The 20691-nt window shown below is 37.5% G+C and overlaps 1 protein-coding gene across 2 annotated transcripts in view; it reads right to left on the bottom strand.

Annotated features, from left to right (window-relative positions):
- Positions 1–3710: 3710 nt before the first annotated feature.
- The window catches only part of setd3 (SET domain containing 3, actin histidine methyltransferase), a 30008-nt gene continuing 13027 nt past the window's right edge, over positions 3711–20691 (bottom strand). For both annotated transcript variants that reach the window (XM_086160314.1, XM_086160315.1), the window contains exons 7-13: positions 14080–14138; positions 11691–11805; positions 10903–10977; positions 8931–9097; positions 7286–7371; positions 6301–6461; positions 3711–6198 (exon numbers count right to left, since the gene is read on the bottom strand). In XM_086160314.1, coding sequence (XP_086016440.1) covers positions 5704–6198; positions 6301–6461; positions 7286–7371; positions 8931–9097; positions 10903–10977; positions 11691–11805; positions 14080–14138 — 1158 coding nt within the window. In that variant the 3' untranslated portion in view covers positions 3711–5703. The remainder of the gene's footprint in view (positions 6199–6300; positions 6462–7285; positions 7372–8930; positions 9098–10902; positions 10978–11690; positions 11806–14079; positions 14139–20691) is intronic.

The following is a 20691-nucleotide window of genomic DNA, read 5'->3' as shown; positions in this document are numbered from 1 at the left end:
AACCAAATGGATACTAGCATTGAGGTAAAGCATTGTGGGCTTGTACAAGTACACAATGAAACACATGTTTTGTTTGACCATCGCTGGCCAGAACAAAAACAAGCCACCAATATGTAAAAATCCAAAGTCACAAGAGAAATAAATCACACAGAACGACACTGGTGACAGCATGCCAGAATAAGTAGAAAGTAGTATTTTGATGCCAACAAAATGCACAATAGCAATAACAACACATTGAGTCAAGTGATGCTACAGTAGGATGAAGAAAAAAAGAATTGAGAAATTTCAGAAGCCATTATTCATGTTTGCAATAGTCCAACACCCTACAAAGGAAAAAATACCCACCAATTACAGTAATTCAAAAAGAATAAATAAATTATGAAATAAACCAAATTTCAAGCTTCAGTTGTAGACATTACTGAAAGATCTTCCCTTTTGGATAAACATGTAATTAACTTTGTTAGTGTAGTCATCAGTTTCAGAAGACTCTGAAATAGAGAAACAAATGTTGAGTTACAAGTTTTTTTTTTCTTTTGGTAATTTCTGGCACTGCTGATAGCCTATGGCACTGGTAAGAATGTTGATGTCAGATGATTAATCGACAGAAGCATTGGCCTTCTCCAAAAATCTTCTCCACAGACAGCCTCTGCGTAAAAACACTGTCACTGCTTTTGGAGGCTGCCAAGTCCCACATACAGTTCATGCGGCATATTGGTCTCCTGTCAAACTTTAGTAATTTAGCCTGTGTCTCAGCAGACAAGCAACAGTGCAGTTATTTGAACATTTTTTGGACAAGAGTTGATGAGTGCCAGTGCATATCTTCATTGCAGTCTGGTGTAGACCATGTTTCTGGTGATCACAGATGCAAGTTTAGCCTGGGGTTGTGAGACTGTGGGACCATGAGGTACCAGGTTTTTATGTTTTGCACCCAGGGGGCTGGAAAGTGTATTTGTGGTCTACACTATATGCTTGAAAAAGCAGAGGGTCATGCATATTGTATAAATGCACTTTGTCATTAAGAGTGTCATGTATGTTAAATGCACTGTCTTAAATGGAGAGTTACTGTCCCTCTCTGTAATCCATTCATTCCAAGACCTGATTGCAATTATGTGAACTACAACTTTTTACAGAAATTCATAATAATCTTTTTACAATATATATGCCGTAGTATAGTCATTCACTCTATAACTCTGTTCAATTAAACCTGCATTTGCAAGGAACTAGAACAGGCTAGATAGTGTGGTCACTTGTATGTTCATCATCCTCAGCTATGTGTTCCTTACGCTGCAAACCTTGTTCCTCCACCTCCGCTTATCACAAGCTGAGATAGGTTAACGCTTGTGTGACTATTGCGACCACTGTAGTGAGCATGCTTGGGCCAAGCTTGCAGATATTGTACATTTATATGGATGGCATTAGATAATTCATTGGGCAGGATAGTTTGGAAGTGCCACTTCAAGGTGTGCTTCCAGCTCTGTCACAGTGAGTACTAACAATACAGGACATGCCTCGCTCTTTGCTGCCCATTCCACCGGCCATTATAATAATATATTCAAGGATTAAAAAGGGTTTTTATCTTAGACACTTGTGAATTATGAATAGAGCATTTCAAAATTTAATTGTCCCAAATTAAATGATTCAAGATAATGTGTCTTTTATAAATTTGTAATAGGGCCGGAGGGGCCGGGGTTTGGGTGGGGGATAGTGGGAGGTTTGGGGGGGGGGGGGGCAAAGGAGAGGAAACCATACTGAATGAACCTTTACCCCCTTACAAAAAAGGTTATATTAATGTTGACCTTATATCTCTGAAGTGATGGAAAATAAATGATGGTTGAAGAAGAACACCATACTCTCAGCACGAGAAATAAAGATAAAGTTTAATTCATGTTTTTTGGATGTGGGCAGCTTTCTGATTTACCCCTTTAGACTGGTTACATAATCCAGATGGACAAACAACAAGAACTACTGCATACAATGACACTGAGAAAATCCCAATCCAAAAAATGTGGAATGTACCCTACAAGGACTTCAAGCTGTATTTACAGCAAGAGATCATAAACTTTGACATTGTGGGCTTCCGAAATGGTGTTTTAGACTAAACTTGGTTAAAAAATATTATAAAGCATCGCATAAAAATACAAATTTATGATAGAAAGTGATACAGACGGATGTTAGTTGGTGCAGTAGGCACATCACATCCACCTACCCATTCAACTCCTGGTCAAACTTGTATATAACACTAAATGAGGGGAAATTGTTGTTAATTATTAATCGGGCCAATTTCAAGACCCCATTAGCAAACATTTCAGTCTGATGGGAGATGACCATGATGAGAACCAAAACTGAAGAGAGACCCTGACACTCACAAAAATCTGTGATAATGAAATAAGTGTACCTCATATCTATGTATATACAAGTTTAAAAGAAAGAATAAAATAAGTTATCAATTCATTTTCAGGCTTTACCCATTCAGATGGTTTTTATTTATTTTTTTAGATGAATTCAAAACAATAATATTTATGTGTCGGATTTGAGTACTTTATACCACAAAAATCCCATGCAACCCCAGGATAGCCATTATCACATAATTTCTGTCTCCATTACATGAATGGGTGACACAGACTTTAATGCTATGACCTTTGACTTTTTCTTTCCCCCATCAGCCTTGACTATATTGCAGTCAGTTGCTTGATACACACAGGCTGAATATTGGCTTGTGTGTACCATCAGGATTAGCAAATGTGCAAATTGAGGAAGGGTCTACGATACACATTACTGACTTGTAAGCAATCAAGGAAGATATCATCCACTCACAATGGCATTCCATTCACACCTTGAAGTCACCAGCACTTAAGGTTTGAACTATTTGGTCAGGGACTACTCGCCTTTGGAATAACCTGGGGTCAAGCCAGTAACCATCTGACTCCTGGACAGGCACCATGACCTCTGTGGAAAAAATCGAGTATGACAAAAAAAGAAATGACTGAAGTGCAATTAAAGATTTGAGACCTATGTGATGATAGCATGGATAACTTGTTGGGAATAAGAAGTAAAAATATCTTGCCCAATATTGAGGTTTACAATTACATTCACATATGTTAAAGTGACAACTACAGAGTGGCAAGAAATGGCTAATTAAGTGAGCACATGGTCTTATTTTTAAATTTGTGTGTAAAAAATAATGAAATGATCAGGGATATTTTAGCATCACCTGCAAGCATTGTTTATTTGAATGAGAAGCTCATAACTAAAGGCGTAATTTTAAACATGCAGGAGTAGAAAGCTATATGAAGTTATTCATGTAATATTATACAGCGATTCTCAGCTCAAATATCGCAGGGATTAAGTCAACATTTATTCTATTTAAATGTTAGCAAGTAAATTACAAATTGTACACTAACTTCCCAGTTTAAGTTTTGTCAACACACTAGTTATGCAGTTACAAAGGCGCCTTAGCTTTATGGAAGATATCTAGATAAGTCTTAAAATAATAGGTAATCTGTGAAGATATCAATTATCATTGTACATGTAAAATGTAAGAAAAGCCAGATAAACATTAAATTATCTTAAGATGACTTTCAGTGATCTGATGAAAGAGTCTGGTAGCAAGATATATATGAATATCCATTATGAATTGTTACATAAATATATAAATATATATAAATATATTGTGTTAGAATTAAGCATAAAATTGAAATGTCAATTCTGATGATTCAACTGTTTATTTAATAGAAGTACTATTTCCTGATGAGCCCCCTTCCATTTATCTTTGGGTTTTAGTATTGCAAATTATAAAGTGGTTTAAGTAAATGGCAGTGTGAAATTTCTTTATTTGTCAAGCAGGTATTTTCAAAGGTCTAATATGAACCAACATTTCAATAAATAAAATAAACATTGTGTTATTACATACCACTATCCCCAAGATAAAATGTAAAAAATTGCACCTTTCGTTTGACTTTAGCACTGATTTTCCTCTTTAAGCCAGGCGTCTAAGCTTACTACTTAAAGCTGTCATTCAAGGGCGAATAGGGATCTGCTGGTCTTCCTCACTGAGAACTAAGAGTAACATACAGCTTGAGGAGAAACCTATCTCTGAGGCCATATGTAAGTGAGAACTTTTCAACAAGGACCTGTTATAAGTCGCATTTTCTCCAATTTTAAATAATGCTGGCATTGCAAATAACATCGTACATGATGCCTTTTGCCTTCATTTTTAGAAAGCCAGCTGCAAAAACGCACAGATAAAAACAAACGTTTTTTTGTGCCAACGTGTAGTTACTTTTAAAACAACACATCTTATGCTGTATACATTGTCTGTTTTAATATTGAATTAGTCGTATTGCAGGCAGACTCCTTGACAGTTCCCCCTCATTGATCATGTATTACATGCCGCCCTGTATCTGGTTAGTTTTTACAAAACAATGACAGAGTCCTGTCTCAAGATGTCGGGTTTGAAAAGATCTGTTAACTTGGAAACGTTGTTGATTGTGAACGTGTCCTAACAGTGCCTGCGGCGAGACAGAAATAGTTAATATCACAGTCAGGTACTTGGAACACACTGGCAGTAGGCACATTAAGTTACAAGGGCCACATTGACAGTCTATAGTTATTTGATGGGGCCACATCCACAGTTCATTAAGTCAGTTACTGATGCAGCCTCTAAATCGAGCCAAATTGAAAACTGACAGTCAGTTAGTGGGGCAGACATGGGAATTGTGACACTAAATAACTGGAATCAGATCTACAGTTGATACAAACACTTATTAACATTGTCAATTATCGGGGCCACACTCACAGTGAACATGATCAGTTACTGACATGAGTCAGTTAATGGGGCTTCACAAACCACATGACAGATAGGAGAGTGTCTTCCGACATATACGTTCATGTTTTTCTTATAAAAAGTTTTGACATTACCTCATGTTAGGTTAACATCATTCAATCTCAGTCACACATAAGGGCTGCATATGGCTTTCAAAGGGGAAACAAAAGTGATCACTCTCTTTGCGATATCCACAGACAATCACCAATATTTCATTGGAGTACATTCAAGAAAATATGGTTATAGAACAAAACGAAAAATCCGAATCAGTCAGAGCTGCAATGATAATCTGTTATATAATCCTTTAGAACATAAAAATGTTTCATTGGCAAATCAAAAACCATCATCCTTTTTGGTGTGTCACACAGCTAGAACAGTCTTAAAAATCAGACAGGATTTTAACCAGACAAAGAAGAAGGTAGACTCTGCGGCACTCCTGTCTAGAGAAAACGATTGTCAACATAAAACATGCTAGAATGTACTGAATGGAGACAAACTGCATCAAAAACTTGTTAATTCACGACATCAGGGTGATTTTGGCTTTTAGAAGTAACATTCACCTAATACAATTTGCTTTCCCTTGCTCTTAACAAGTTATGTGCTGGAAACAGTTGGACACTGCAGGCTTCCAACTGTTTTAGAGTCAATCCATGTAATAGACTCAAACTAAAGAAAAAAAAGGAAAAAAAAAAGGTTACATGACAGTGTTACTTTTGCTTTTCGAAGTTCAGCAGAAACCAACTAAGACAAGCCAGCAAGAGTGAACATAGAGTCACAAAAGTTTTGAATCTTTAATCAAAATCCATTTTATCTTTTATATTTCTGAGTCATTTAGTAGACACAAAAATAAATAAATAGCATGAACTGTGGCATTTATTTATTTATTCATTGTTCTCTTTGGAATTCACTTCAGTTCGAACGGCACTTGAGTTGGCCATTTTCCTCTGGGCCACTTGGGTCTCATTAGAATTTCCAAATGAGTCCAATGCTGAATTACCTTTGCTGACCTTAACCTGTCTTTCCTGCTGCACAGACTCCCCATTGGTCTTCATATCCACCCTGAATGTAGCCTTCTTTCCATTTAGGAAATGGCTGTGCTCCTCCAGCTGAATCTCCTCGCCTTCCTCACCCTCTTCCAGATTGCTCAAGATAATGGGCAGCTTTGCATCTTCTTCTGTATTCTCCAGCAGAGCAATGTCAGTCTCTTCATAGTGGGGCAGCTGGGCGCCCTCCTCCAACTTCTTTTCAAAATGCTGACGCTTGGAGCGTCCACTAGCAAGAGCTTTTTCCAGAATCTGCTTTTCGGCCAAGCGAAGCTGGATGGCAACACGAGCATGAGGGGAAAGATCCGGTTTCTCAAGAGTGGAGCGGTCCTCCTTGAAGAAAGGGAAGATAATGGCCAAGTTATCAGAAGTTTAAAAAGAAATGACAAAAATGGTCCAAAATTCCAGTTTAAAGAATAATTCCAGCAGACAGACCTCAGAGGTCGTCTTGTAGGTTTTAAGCAGCAAAGCAGCTCTTGTCTCCAGGAAAGTCCACAGCTTGATCTCATTCTCCCAGCTGACTGGGTACTCACTATTACCCAAGGTGAAGATCTTATTGATGGCCCCATCTCCTAACAGGTAGTCCTTCAGTTCCTCTAAAATTAAATAAATCCGCAAAATCAAATCCAGCACATGAATTGAAAGTAAAAAATGTAGCATTACGTACTTTTTACATCCGATAAATACAGACTTAATGCATTAAAACACCAAGTAAAATTTCTTCAGCTGTTTAATGATTGGATCAAAGGAGGGGAGGACAAATATTACTCCTGTTCAGGTTTAATAATTTGCAAAAGTAGGCTACTTCCAAAACATGATTTCCAACAATGTACTGTCATTTTAATACTCTTTCGGGACAGTATAAACTTTAGCATTTGGAAAAAATAATTAAAGCCACAAATTCATAAATTAAATGGCTGTAAAATCAATCTAGGTTTCTTAATCATCCAGATTTGTTTATTTGCAAGGTGTTTGATCTTGGCAAATACAGTCGCCAGAATTGGTGCAGACAAATTTAGGCCGGTTCGGTTATAAGTGAGGAAAATGTTTCAGAGCACAACTGAAATGACACTCACTTAAAATGTTGACATGAATGCAAACAAACAGGTAATCTACAAAGTTCACAGATTAAAAATTGAGAGAATTTTTGTATCAAGTGTGTTTATACAAATTGTTGCCTTGTTTGGATGGAGATTTATGACACAGTTGCAGACATGCTCTTTCCACTTATCTGTCAATCTGAACTTATCAATTATCAAGCTATGGAATGGACAAGCCACCTCCCTCCTCCTCGCTGTCTTTTCTCCTCTGCTAATACATGGAAAAAGAAGGGTCCTGACGGCAGTCATAATATGCTCTGTTTTCACTTGCTATTAACAATTTGATTGTATATGCCTCCGAATACCAGTCATCATCTTACCTTCTGTCATGCAGAAGACTCTCAGGAAGGCTAGTAATTGTGCTGAAATAGGTGGCTCATTACAGTGTAAAGCAAAGACACATGACCTAGACAAGACAAAACAAATTCAAAAGTGAATAATCATCACTGATGCAACATATGAACAATGTTAGCGTTAATGGAAAGTGAAGTAAGCTTTCATGCCAGCACCATTATATAGACACCTCCCGATGTACTATTACATATTTATTTTATGTTTTGTTACTACTACAAATGCTATATTATCTGATAGTCGCTGCAGACAGAAGAGTTTCATTTTACAGAAAAACACGTTTCTTTACCACGCAAGAAACAATAATTACATGAAATCCTAAAAGTACTGTACTCACTTAATAAAGTTAACTGGTAAAGTGAAGACAATCTTTCTGAATGGAGGCGATTCCCGATGTCTTGATTTTATTCATATACTGTTCAAATTATGTACTAATGGAAAAAAAGGCTAAAAGCTAAAAAGTAAGATCCACTGAACAAAAACTGTAGCAGGTGATACTAATACTGTACTTTAATCCAAGTACATAATATACTAGCATACTATCCTCTTAGTCTTCTTATGCATCAAGTTAAGTCTTATATCTTTACCCCCGAAACAATGTATGGATTATGGAAAAGTGACAGGAGGCCTATAAGCATTGAACTCAGGAGAATCAATTCAACATCACACCAACATAGAGCTCATACTGCCAGGGACAATATATTTCCCTTTTTCAGCAACATGATAATGTAGTGATCAGTGACACCGGGTCAGTTTTACCACAGGGGCATTACAATCATGTACTCACTCCCCCAATTAAATCAGCCATATACTGACACATTGGACTCTTACAATAGTCTGATATTGGAGATTTCCTTAACACACTGCATTGTTAATTTTAGAAAATTTGGTCTTATTCATGGTCAAACATGTGGTGCAGGGTGTGAAACATTGACCAATTTCTACCATGGTGACCTTTGCATTTATCAGCCAGAGCTACCCTTTTTCACACCACCAATCCCTCTTCCTGGCTAAAGTTTGACTATCTATTGTTGCAGAACTCAACAAACTCACAGCTTCAAAGAATCATTCCACAATCCCGATTCAATAGATCTCACAGTTCAAGAAATTAGTTGAGCAGAGACGTGCAGTTAGAACCTGATAAGAGCAATTAAATAATTCAGTGAGACTCCACATACGATGTGCTGCTGCCTCCCCCTGAAAATGTCATATCTTTTACGAGCATAAAGTGCTACAGCTGCAACAGGGATTGTTTCATTTAACACATCCCATACGGATTTCTACTTTCACCAATAGGAGACTGAAGGGGATCTGATAAAATATGCAGTGCATGAAAATTTGCACAAAATAAATGATAAAATGCAGAGGATGGTGAAGCCATTGGTGATGAAAATGTTAGTGTAGCAAGTGAGCCGATACTTGAAAGGGTGAAACATCCGTTGAAAGTAAAAAGAAATTAAATAAAAAAACTGCATAAAAAAAAAAAACTTTCCTGACCAATATTGCAATACCTAGTTAATAACTATGAAGAAAGACAATTATCGCCTATTTTCAAAATTAGCACGAGAAATTTAGTGATGTGATGAAGAGTATACAGAAAGTAAAATGACATACGCTGGGATGCCTGCCCGTGCCAGCACCTCAGCCTTCATTGCATAGAGGCGCTCACTCTTACTGACACCTAGCTTGATTTTCACCCGATCATGGGCATTGTCTTGGAAGAAGAAGCCATTGTGGATGACAAACTCAGCATTTGACCTTGTGCCATAAAAGATGTAGATCTAGAAAAAGGATACAAAATCAGTGTCAATCACCAATATTACTTCTCAATGACAGATATTGATCTGGTTAGTTAAAAATGATACAAGTATTGTACAAATATTAATATAATATAAAGAAACCAAGCTGTTAAGGATCAATAATATACAGTCAGGTCAATAAGTATTTGATCCCCCAGTGATTTTACAAGTTCTCACACCTAGAAATCATGGAGGGGTGCAAAATTTTCATTCTTGGTGCATTTCCACTGTGAGAGACAGAGACAGAATTACTTATATATATATATATATATATATATATATATATATATATATATATATATATATATATATAAAATCTGAAATCACATTGTATGTTTCTTTTTAACAATTTCTTTTGTGAATTACAGGGTCAAATAAGTATTTGATCCCTTGCTAATGAGCCAGATTTCTGATCCTTAAAGACCTATTCCTCTGCTTTTAAAGAGTCCAACTCTACTCTGCTCATCATTCGAAGTGAGTAGCACTTATTTGAGGTTGTCAGCTTTCTTAAAGACACCTGTCTACCCCACCATATGTCAAAAGTGTAGAAGCCAACATGAGTAAAACTAAAGCTGTCAGAAGACACAAGAGACAAAATTGTTGACCTTCACAAAAAATGGAAAGGGCTACAGAGCAATTGCCAAGCAGCTCGGTGAAAAAAGAACAACTATTGGAGCCATTGTAAGGAAAATGGAAGAGGCCAATGATGACTGTCAAGGCCCCACTGAAGATCTCTCCTAGTGGGGTATCAATGACGCTAAGAAAGGTGAAGAATAAGCCATGAACTACATGGGAAGAGCTGGTCAATGACCTGATGACAGCCGTAACCACCGTTTCCAAGGCTAATATTAGTAATACATTGAGACATAATGGTTTAAAATCATGTCTCACATGGGAGGTTCCCCTGCTTAAGTCAGCCCATGTCAAGGCCCATCTGAAGTTTGCCAGGGACCATCTGGATAATCAATAGGACTCATGGGAGAAAGTTCTGTGTCAAAGGAGAGCAAAATAGAACTTTTTGGGCTTAATGCCATTCACCGTGTTTGGATGAAGAAGAAGGATGAGTATTATCCCAATAAAACCATATCTACAGTGAAGCTTGGGGGTTGAAGCATCATGCTCTGGGGGTCTTTTTCAGCACAGGGGCCAGGACGACTGTACTGTATTAAGCAGGGCCATGTATTGTGAGATATTGGGCAAAAGCCTCCTTCCCTCAGTCAGAGCATTCAAAATGGGTCGTGGCTGGGTCTTCCTAAAGGACGATGACCCGAAGCGCACGGCCAGGGAAACCAATGAGTGGGTCCATAAGAAGCATATCAAGGTTCTGGAGTGGCCTGGCCAGTCTCCAGACCTAAATCCAATAGAAAATCTTTTGAGGGAGCTGAAACTCCATGTTGCTCAGCGACAGCCCCAAAACCGAAGCGATCGAGAGAAGATCTGTATGGAGGAGTGGGCCAAAATCCCTGCTGCAATATGTGCAAACCCGGTGAGGCCCTACAGGAAACATTTGACCTCTGTGATCGTTAACAAAAGCCCTCTGTACCAAATAATAAAATTGTTTGACTCAACTGGATCTTATAAATACTTATTTGACCCTGTAATTTACAAATAAATTGTTAAAAAAAAAAAAGTATCACACAATGTGATGTCTGATTATTTTTTTAGATTCTGTCTCTCACAGAGGAAATACACCAATAATGAAAATGTTAGGCCCCACCATTATTTCACAGGGGAATCAAATACTTATTGACATGACTATACATTGCTAAAAGCCCAATGTTTTTTACCTGTTCATTCTTTTTGTAGTCCTGTAGCGCTACACACTCACAGCGATCATCCTCCAAGTTGTAACCAGTGGTAATCTGAAAATTAAATATAGTTTTAACTAAATAAGTCCCATCATCAACAAATGAATGCATTTAGGGATGTGTGCCTGTAATTATGGTTCAATTTATAGGGCTATAGGGCAAATTTTTGCTTTTAAACATATGTTGTATATGTACGTGAATATAATTCCACTGCCTTATTAAAGCTGTAAGACATATCCACATAAAAAATCTTAAAATTCAGAATTACTATTTTTTTCCCCCACTCAAAAAGGTCAAGTAGAGGAAGCAGCAAAGGATCCAAAATAGACAAGTATCGGTATCAAACCTGATTTCAGTCAAGCTGCTATGTTCCATTATTTACAAGTTCTTTCAAAGCTGAAATGTGTGCCCAAAATGGAAAAAGTTTTCAGTTTAAATCCCTGATTTTTACAAGAACAAAAAAAAAAAAGTTAAGAGTCCGAAATAACATCTGCTGCATTGTATTAAGGATATGAGATTCTTACTCTCTCTGAAAATACCATGACTTTAATGTATGCTGGCATTTAGCATTTCACAATTATTACTATTGTTTCAATTTTCTTCATGAACATTTGTAACCAAAACCCTGATATAAACCCTGGGTTTGACTGTGCATTACATTGTTTTGGCTTTCACAATATGGTTACTTTCAACCATTTGCATATGTGTGTGTGCGTGGAAGAGAAGGGGAGAGAGAAGAGAGTGTGACAGAGCACTAAAGACCTCACCAGTCCATTTGTGTGGTTACACATGTCCCAAAGAGGAATGAGGGCCTGTGTGATCCGACTGCCATCCTCAGTGGGAATTTGATTCTGACGGGTCATAACTGAAGACACAGCCCATCTATAAAAGATATTCCAAGAGTTCAGTACCTGTGGAATTATTTACTCCAACATCCAACATTCACCTTGCCAAATACAGATAAGACTAAAAAGGGGAGGAAGATAAAATAAAGAGTGGAAAAATTAGACTGAGGGAACAAAATTGATTTGAAGAAAAACTTAACTTTCCTTCAACCGACTTCAGTATCAGTCTTAAAAGAATAAATATGTTTTATTGCACTCAGGGTACAGAGTTCATCAATAGTTATTCACCAAAGTCAACAAGAAGACCTAGGAATGATTCCAAACAATGAAAACATAATCCAGCTGTGAACACTTGTGAGACATTAAAAGGCGTTTGGAAGTAAGTCAAAGACTAAAACAAAAATTGCAGTTGGGCAATTTGTTTGTGATTTGTGTAATGAGGTGGCATCCCTTGAACCAATACATAGAGCTTGTAATGTTATGTATTGTATTGTAGTTGCTAAAGCCATCACCAACTTAATGATATACCCTTCAGTCCTTAGGAAATGTGTTATTTAAAGATTAACAAATAATGACTTTGATAATGTGTGTCCATGCCATTGGTTAATAAAACCTAAATCTCAAAACTAAATGGCAAGCTACAGTATAAGGGATTATTTAGCCAGTATACCTGGGTGATAGTCAGGATGGAAAAACAACACTCCTATGACAACTGTAACATTCACAGAGTCTTTCTGAGTCCAGAGGTAAATCTACAACTAGATTGTGCCTTATATGAGTATGGCAGAAAGAACAGAAGCAATTTAAAAGGCTGGTCACTTGGCGAGGGTAAGTGCGAAAACTGCAACTTTCTGTAACTCAAAGCTGAATCTGCCATTTTACAGAAGACCAGTGATTAGTCATCTGGATTACGGTTATTTTATTCTGGCATTACTGCATCACATATTATTCCTGTAATATTCCATTTATTTTACCTATTTTTTTTTTCTTATGGGGGGGGGGGGGGGGGGTTCTGAAGGATGGATAGTTACAAAAAAAAATAACTTGACAATTGCTTAAACAGTCTGGTTATCAACTATCCAGAAATCAAAAACCACTTAGGGCGATCACAATATTTTAATCCAAGAATATTTCATTGGAACTGTTTTCTGATAAGGCAACTATCTATACTGCCCAAAAGCAAGTCATTATGAAGTCAATGTTTTAATATTTAATAACATGTCTATGGTCAATCAAAATTTTGCTTAATTTCAAGGGGAAAATCATATTGTTTAGTCATCATTTGAAGTTGAACTGCCCCTTTAAACCAGTGGAACTACACTATATTAAAATTCTGACAAATTGTATAATTAAGACATAAAGCAGCATTAGATAGCAAGACATGTTCCAATTTTCATGAAAAGTAGACAGTTTATGTACATTTAATCACAACAGTAGTGTGGCAGCAACAGAACATTTGCATAAACTGCAGAGCAAAAGTTGTAAAACCCAAGAACAACAAAGTTAAACATTTTACTACATCATTTAACTTGCTGAAGCATTCAAGAGAACAGCTCAAGTATTCTCCTTATTCCTCTTAAGCATTCATTTGCAAATGTTTTAACATATTCACATTCATTTTTAACTAAGCTTATCAATGGACAACATTTCAAGTTATATTGGGTGCATTTAATAATTGAGTCATTTGCACCTGACGCTCTTGGAATTTCCCTCATCTTAGTAGGATTTGCTGAAAGCATTCATATGACAAGTCATTTAAAATGCGTTTATTGTCTCTCTAAGATGTACTTATCTAACTGGCTAATAAACCGAATTGGTTATTTCCTAATAGCAACCTGTGGCACTGTCATTAAGTTTTTGTAGTCTACACACATTAGATTAGCAACAAGCAAACACTAATGTGTGTGGTGTATAATATTGGTTTATACCTGGGTTCACTGTGGACAGCAAAGTAAGAATGTCATGGTACAGTCTGTAAACACGTTTACAGACTGTATATATGACAATAAACACTTTGAATCTTGAATCTATAGAGTACTCATCAAGGTATCTAAGGGGGGAAATAAGATCTTATTTGTTTGAAAAAATAGTGCTAATATGGAGACCTGTCAGAAACTTTAAGACAGCTGATCACAACCTTGAGACAGCTGTGCAATGTGTCTGAAACTTCAAAGAATTAAGTTTGGGACAAAAATATTATAAATTAGAGGACTGAAAGCACATCCAGAGACTTTTTCTTATAAAAAGAGCAATTGTAAAGAGACAAGCAAACTACCCCAACCTGCATACACATATGTACGCAGACACTGACCTGTAGTCATCATATGTGAAGCTGTCCTTCAGGGGTAGCTTGCTTGCTGCGGGATGAGTCTAGGGATGGAGGGAAGAAGGGATGAGAGGAAGAGGGAAGAGAGAGGAGGGAAAAATACAAATCAGTAACAGAAATTTCATTATGCAGGTATGCTGGAGGGGGCAGCTTGACAGCAATGGCTAACAAGAAGGACTGGGAGTTAAGGGGCCACTGCTGGGGCACCTCTGTGTGTGTATGGGAGTGTGTGTGGTCCATTGGTGCAGTGTGACACTCGGCCGCTCACATACATCACTGTCAATTTAATTTGTTGTGGCCAGCAGCCGTCATAAATCTGCCTCATCAATTTGGGACGGAAAATGGGCTGCGTGTATGTGTGTGTTGGGGAATGTGTGCCCGCAAAAGCCACTGGCTCCTTCACTTAAAGCCACAGCTGTCACCTTCAGGAGACATTTACAAACAGCCCTGAGATTCAACAGTAGAGGGGGAGGGGAGGAAAGAACAAGAGAAAGAGAGGCTCGAAAGATTAATAATGACGGAAGAGGGAAATAAAAATTAAATGGGCTTCAGTATAAAAAGTTGGTTAGGTTGGTAAAGTATAACGAAAACTGCAAAGCAGAAGAGGCATCAACACCACTTTAACAAGTCAAGTCTTTTACACACACACACACACACACACACACACACACACACACACACACACACACACACACACACACACACACACACACACACACACAATGTGCTTTATTCTCAAAGGAACACATCAAATTAAACCAAAATTACAGATTCTTTGTCATTTCTGACATGATGACATTATCATCAACCTTGGTCACATTTGACTTGGATTTCTTTTTTTTTTAACATTACATGCATCCAACCCATAAAAAGTGACAACAAAAATTATTCCAGATGCTGTACCTAGTCTTGTTTTAATAATCTAACACTGCACCTTTGACTTTGAATTCATCTTAGACGGAGATCATTTGCCTTGCCTTCATTATATATATATGTATATTTTAACAGTCAAATACAGTGCTTTGACAAAATGTGGATTTAAAACCATCAAGTATTATCCTAGCTCCAAAACATGCCACAAAGGTGAAATTCTCAAACACACACGTACGCATTATGGTGAAACAAAATGCAAACGTGCCTTGAAGTTAGCAGCCCAAATTGGGAAGACAAACTTAAAATCAAAATGGTCAAAAAAAAGTAAGAATATATCCCAGTCTCATAGAATATCATTAAAAACATGGACTAATGCACAACTTACAAAATATCTCAGCTCAGGATATGAGTAGCTGGTATGTGTGTGTGTGTGTGTCTGCATGTGTGTGAACGAAAGTGTGTGAATTAATGTAGAGCGTCTGGCGGTGACACTGATTCATCCCTACAGGTAAGTGCGGAGGATCATGCTTGTCAAGTTAAACAAAGTGAAAAGGCTTCTATCAGCCCCCTTCCAATACATGCACATGTGCGCACGCACGCGCACACACACACACACACACACACACACACACACACACACACACACACACACGGACACAGAAACACATACACCTCGGCCAATTTTCTCTGCTCTGTTTGCTCTCGCCAGAAGAGGGGGGATGATGGTGTCTGAGGTGAAGGTCCAAATGACCAGCCAGGCCTCCCCTCTCCTTCGTCTAACTATCATGTGGCACTTGACCAGTCAAAGACAACTTTCTTGGCCTAAAGAGTAAATCATCAAAATAGAATTTGAAAGTGAAAAAAAAGAATGAAACCGAAATGATTTACATGGACAATGAAATTATCACCTACATTTTTGGTGCCTCAGTGGGTGGTAGCAATTATTGACCAGTCAGTGGTCACCTGATTCCAAACTAATACTTTATTTATACTGATGACCATGCCAACCAGACAGAAATATGCTTTAGTTCCATGATCCTGTTCATGTTGTAACTCAATATCTAGTTTTGCCCATTTTTTAAGCTAAATTGTATGCTACAATTTTAAATCTTCTTTTGGCCTTTCTTTGAACTTTCTCAAACTCCAAACTGTGTGCAGCCTAATGGGTTGTTGGCGAGCTGGCTGGTTTTTAAGGAACTACACTATTTGGATTTTAACACCTGACTTTTCTACTATAACTACCTTAGTCAAGGAGTTTTGAGGGACAGTCAGGTAAAGAACAAAATCACCCTGTTGCCTTAAAGAGGCTCATTCATGAATTTCAGTCTAAAAACAAACCAGCTGGTTAGCACTGAGCTCAGCAATAGTTGCTTCCCTGGCTTAGACTGTCAAAGACCATTCAGTAATATCCCCCAACTGTTTGTATTACAGTATCTACTGTGAAAAAAGTCTTTTAGTCCTCGAATGTTTCAACCTCTTTAGATCATTTCAGGAACTGAATGATGTTGATTTCCATTGCTTTTGTAGTTTCAAAAGAGTGGTACTGTTTCTGGACATTTTTATTCAATTTCAATTCATAAACCCTCTATAGGCCATCATGCTGGTTCCTATTCATTGTACTGGTTTTGTATCTTCTACTTCAAGGCCGACGATGCCATTAAGATTCCTCTACATATATTGTAATGGAGTCATTTAGACTTAAACATTGCAGAATATACACTAGATTTCTGAATTACACTTTTTGTAAGTCGCTTTGGATAAAAGCGTCTGCCAAATGACTGTAATGTAATGTCATTTCATCCTCTCACATGATCTTCCCATAAATGACATTTATAGGAGGTTTTCCTTGTAGAGAGTAATGAGTGTATTCTTTTTTGCATGCCGTCTCATCCAGATCTGTCATCCAAGGACCAGCAGCCTTGTGGCTACATCTGAACTAGAACAAAAAATGAAAATTTGCCAGCCCCATAAAGTATCAGAATGTGTTGACTTTAATGACTCTCGTCCAATTTAATGCACAATGTGTCTGTTTTGGATGTAGCTGCCCCTTTTAGATTTAGACTGACCTGTAGTGTCAAAATCTGGATGAATGAGGCTAACCACTGTTTTTTGCCAAAAATGAAGACAGACGGAGCATTTATGGAGTCTTACAATCTGTTCTGCTGACATGCTAATGAATGCCAAAACTGCCTTTTTGCCAACCTTATCACTTCCAAAGAAAATTCAAATTACTCATATAAACTGTGTCTACTTTACCACTGACTTAATCCATATTTTCAAACACGTTGAAGGTTATGTTTGAGACTGTAAGTGCTTTATTCCCCAAAATATTCTATAGAATTTTGCGGATTTTTTGAAATGATCTTTTTTCCTATTACCTTGATCCAATCATTTAGAATATATTGTACTCCAGCCTAAGCTCTGTTTATTCTAGAATTTGACCAACTTTTACAACCAGAGTATATGGCCATACACTTTGTAATTAGTGCCATCTTTTCCACCTATTTGTTGCCACCGTAATTTTCATCTTGTCAAGCTGATTAATCTATTTTACGATGTATTTTGTCTCCTATTCTAACAAAATATTATAATGCTTTTGTACATTGTCTTTTAATATTGAACTCTTAATGAGCTTGTATTAGTAAAAGTAATCATAATAATAATATTCCTGATGAGCAGATTTGGACTGATCAATGTGAAAACACACAAAACTGAGGCTTGGGAATGAAGATAAAATGTCTGCACATGTCCAAACAATCTCAATCCTGTCTCTGACTTTATCTCAAAAACATCTGACATGTGCAATTTCTCTGATGGACTCATTCCTGATCCCATCCATCTTTGTCACTCCCAGATAAAACCTCAACATCTTCATCTCTGCTACCGCCAGCTCTGCTTCCTGTCTTTTTCTCAATGGCAATCTTTGAGCTATACAACATTGCTGATCTCGCCACAGTCTTGTACACTTTACCTTTTATTCTAGTTGATTATCACATATTACCTATGACACTTACTTTACTCCACTCATTCCAATCTGCTTGAACGCATTTCTTCACCTGTTTTCCACACTCTCCATTGCTCTGGACTGTTGACCCTAAGTACTTAAAATTATCAACCTTTCTTATCTCTACTCCCTGTAATTTCACCATTCCACCCATGTCCCTCCCTTTCATACATATGTATCCGGTCTTTCTGCGGCTAACCCTCACTCCTCTCATTTCCAGAGCATACCTCCACCTCTAGTAATATGAATATTGGTCATCTAATTCTTTATGATCCTGCTGGCAGATTGTGATAAATGGCAAGCCTTCTCTCTGGATGGAATTCATAAGTGATTGTTTTTTGTATCCTCTTGCTCTAAAGTTTGTAGTTATCATTTAAAAGCTTAAATGTACATATTTATCTGGTATCTGAGCTGCCTTCACCCTTGGGGGTATGAGCCATTACATTGATCTTCTCTTCTCGACTGCCATTTGCACTAACCTCTAACAATGGAATCTCCACATAATATCTGTCTTCATAGGTGATCTGTGAGCTAAGTCAGAAGACATCGGCATGACCCACCTCTAATTGAACTGGTAAACAATTTGAGCCCAAAATTCACAATCAAATAATAACAACCCTAAAATTACCATTCTTTGCTGTGATGGAGGGGACCAACATGTAAAATGGCCTCATTTTCAGACAGACACACACACACACCAAGCCTTGCATACTGAGAGGCATTAGCATCCAAAGACAAGGGTCATCCATCATGTGCCACTGAAGGGGACGACACAGGGAAAGAGAAGGGAAGAGGGAAGGAAAGAGAAAAGAGTGAGCAAAGAAGTAAGATGGTAAGAAGGAGAGAACTCAAAGAGATGGCCAAAAAAGTGATATACACTAAAAGCTAATAACGTCTTCATGATTCTTGTGCTTTATTAAGGCGGTTATCAAATGTATACAAAATATAGAGGATCCCTTCTTGCTAAATGAAATAACATAAAGCTTTATCTAAGCTAAAGGTCCTAAATAAACTCATACATTCTTCTTTAAATACAGCATAAAATAGTTGCACCATTGAAGAACAACAAAAGGTGTAATGTCAGTGGCATAATGCATTCTTTCCATTAAGAGGGAAACATTTATCAAAAATTAAAGTGCTCCTTCATGTGCATTGCATATCCGCACACCACAGTGTGGGGGTAATGGTGGATTGTTAGTTCTGTGTCAAATAGGCAATACAATTATGTTGTAAGTACATATAGCCCAAATTACCTTCAACGCATTTTGATAAAAAAAAAAAACCCAGTGATGGCATATTACAGGAGCCAAAGTGTGTATCTGCCTTTTAACATTTGATTTCCTATTATGCATTTTAGACAATTTAATTTCAACGGCCTTGCCTTCTTTGGTCATGATTAAAATATATAACACAGTCCTAAATGTCTAAGATGTAGCATCAAAATGCCTTGGTTTGTTTCAGCTGCCACTGTTTGATAGAAACAAAAGAATTAAACATCAGCTCTGAAGTATGATGTAGCCAAGGACCCACTCATGTAAAAGGCTTTCAAGATTATATTACCATATCGGGATAGAATATAGTCAATGGAGAAGTGTCTATCGAGATTGCATGCAATTTGATGTAAAGCGTCAATAAGTTTTGAGATGTGAAAATCAATTATCTCTGCACCCATTCATTTATGGCGTCTTTGACCAAATAGCATGTTTTTAACATGCTAGGTTGATGTGTGCAGCTTACATAAAAGGAGGTAAAACATTCCCACACATCAAATATGTGTTTTTGTTAGACATGCGTGTCAATCTTCACGGGCGATTAGCACATTAACCAAATGAGAAAGGCACTGTGCGCATTAACAAAGGCAATTTCACAATTGAAGATTGTTCAAATTGTCATTACAATGGTCAAAACACAAGTTTGGGATTAATGGTATTTTTAAGACTCAAAAGGTCTATAAAACAAATATCAGAGTATGTAAACTAACATAATAAAAAAAGTACCAAAACTAGATTAATTATTTTTCGGTGAAAGACATATCCTTTTTAGTTGTTGGTTTGGGAGAATGTCAGTTGTGGTTCAGTCTGTCTTTATACATCAGCGTTTATCAGTGCGCGTGGTGGTAGGTACATTCAAACATGCTGGACAGAGAGAGGACAGGGTGTTGGGGGACACAGAGTTGGGGGGGGGGAATTCAGGTCATTTCAATTCAAAGTCAATGTGACAAGCTAATTTTCCAGCTCGGTCATCTGAGGAGGAGGGAGGAGAGGGAGGAGGTGGAGATTGAGCGAGGGGCCGTATGAGGGTAGAGGATATGTATGGTAAGAAAAGAGATGTATTAAAAGAAGGGGACAGGATGTATACACACACACACCTACCTACAGAGCTGTGGGGCACCCTTGAGAATGCAAATTAGTAAGAAGGACTTTGTGTGTGTGTGTGTGTCTGTGTGTGTGTGTGTGTGTGTGTGTGTGTGTGTGTAAAAATGTCTTCGGCTGATAAACAGTCGAAGTGAGTCCACTATCATTATTAAATACAGTTCTCACTGAACAGTTCATTCCTACCCTGTTGCGGGTGCTGAGGTTACTAATGGCGGGTTTGTTTACATACGGACATTAATATCCTTCCACTGGTACATTAACTAAGGATTATAGTTTACATTTCGGTCCAGAGCAGAAGAACCTTGAAGTTACAGTCATACTTAACTTATTACCAATTAACTACCA

The sequence above is a fragment of the Fistularia commersonii genome, chromosome 15, assembly GCF_037954325.1.
Source record: "Fistularia commersonii isolate RoL2024-O1a breed Wild chromosome 15, RoL_Fcom_v1.0, whole genome shotgun sequence".
NCBI lineage: Eukaryota > Metazoa > Chordata > Actinopteri > Syngnathiformes > Fistulariidae > Fistularia > Fistularia commersonii.
Note: the sequence above shows the minus strand (reverse complement) of the source record. Positions and strands in the feature narration are given on the sequence as shown.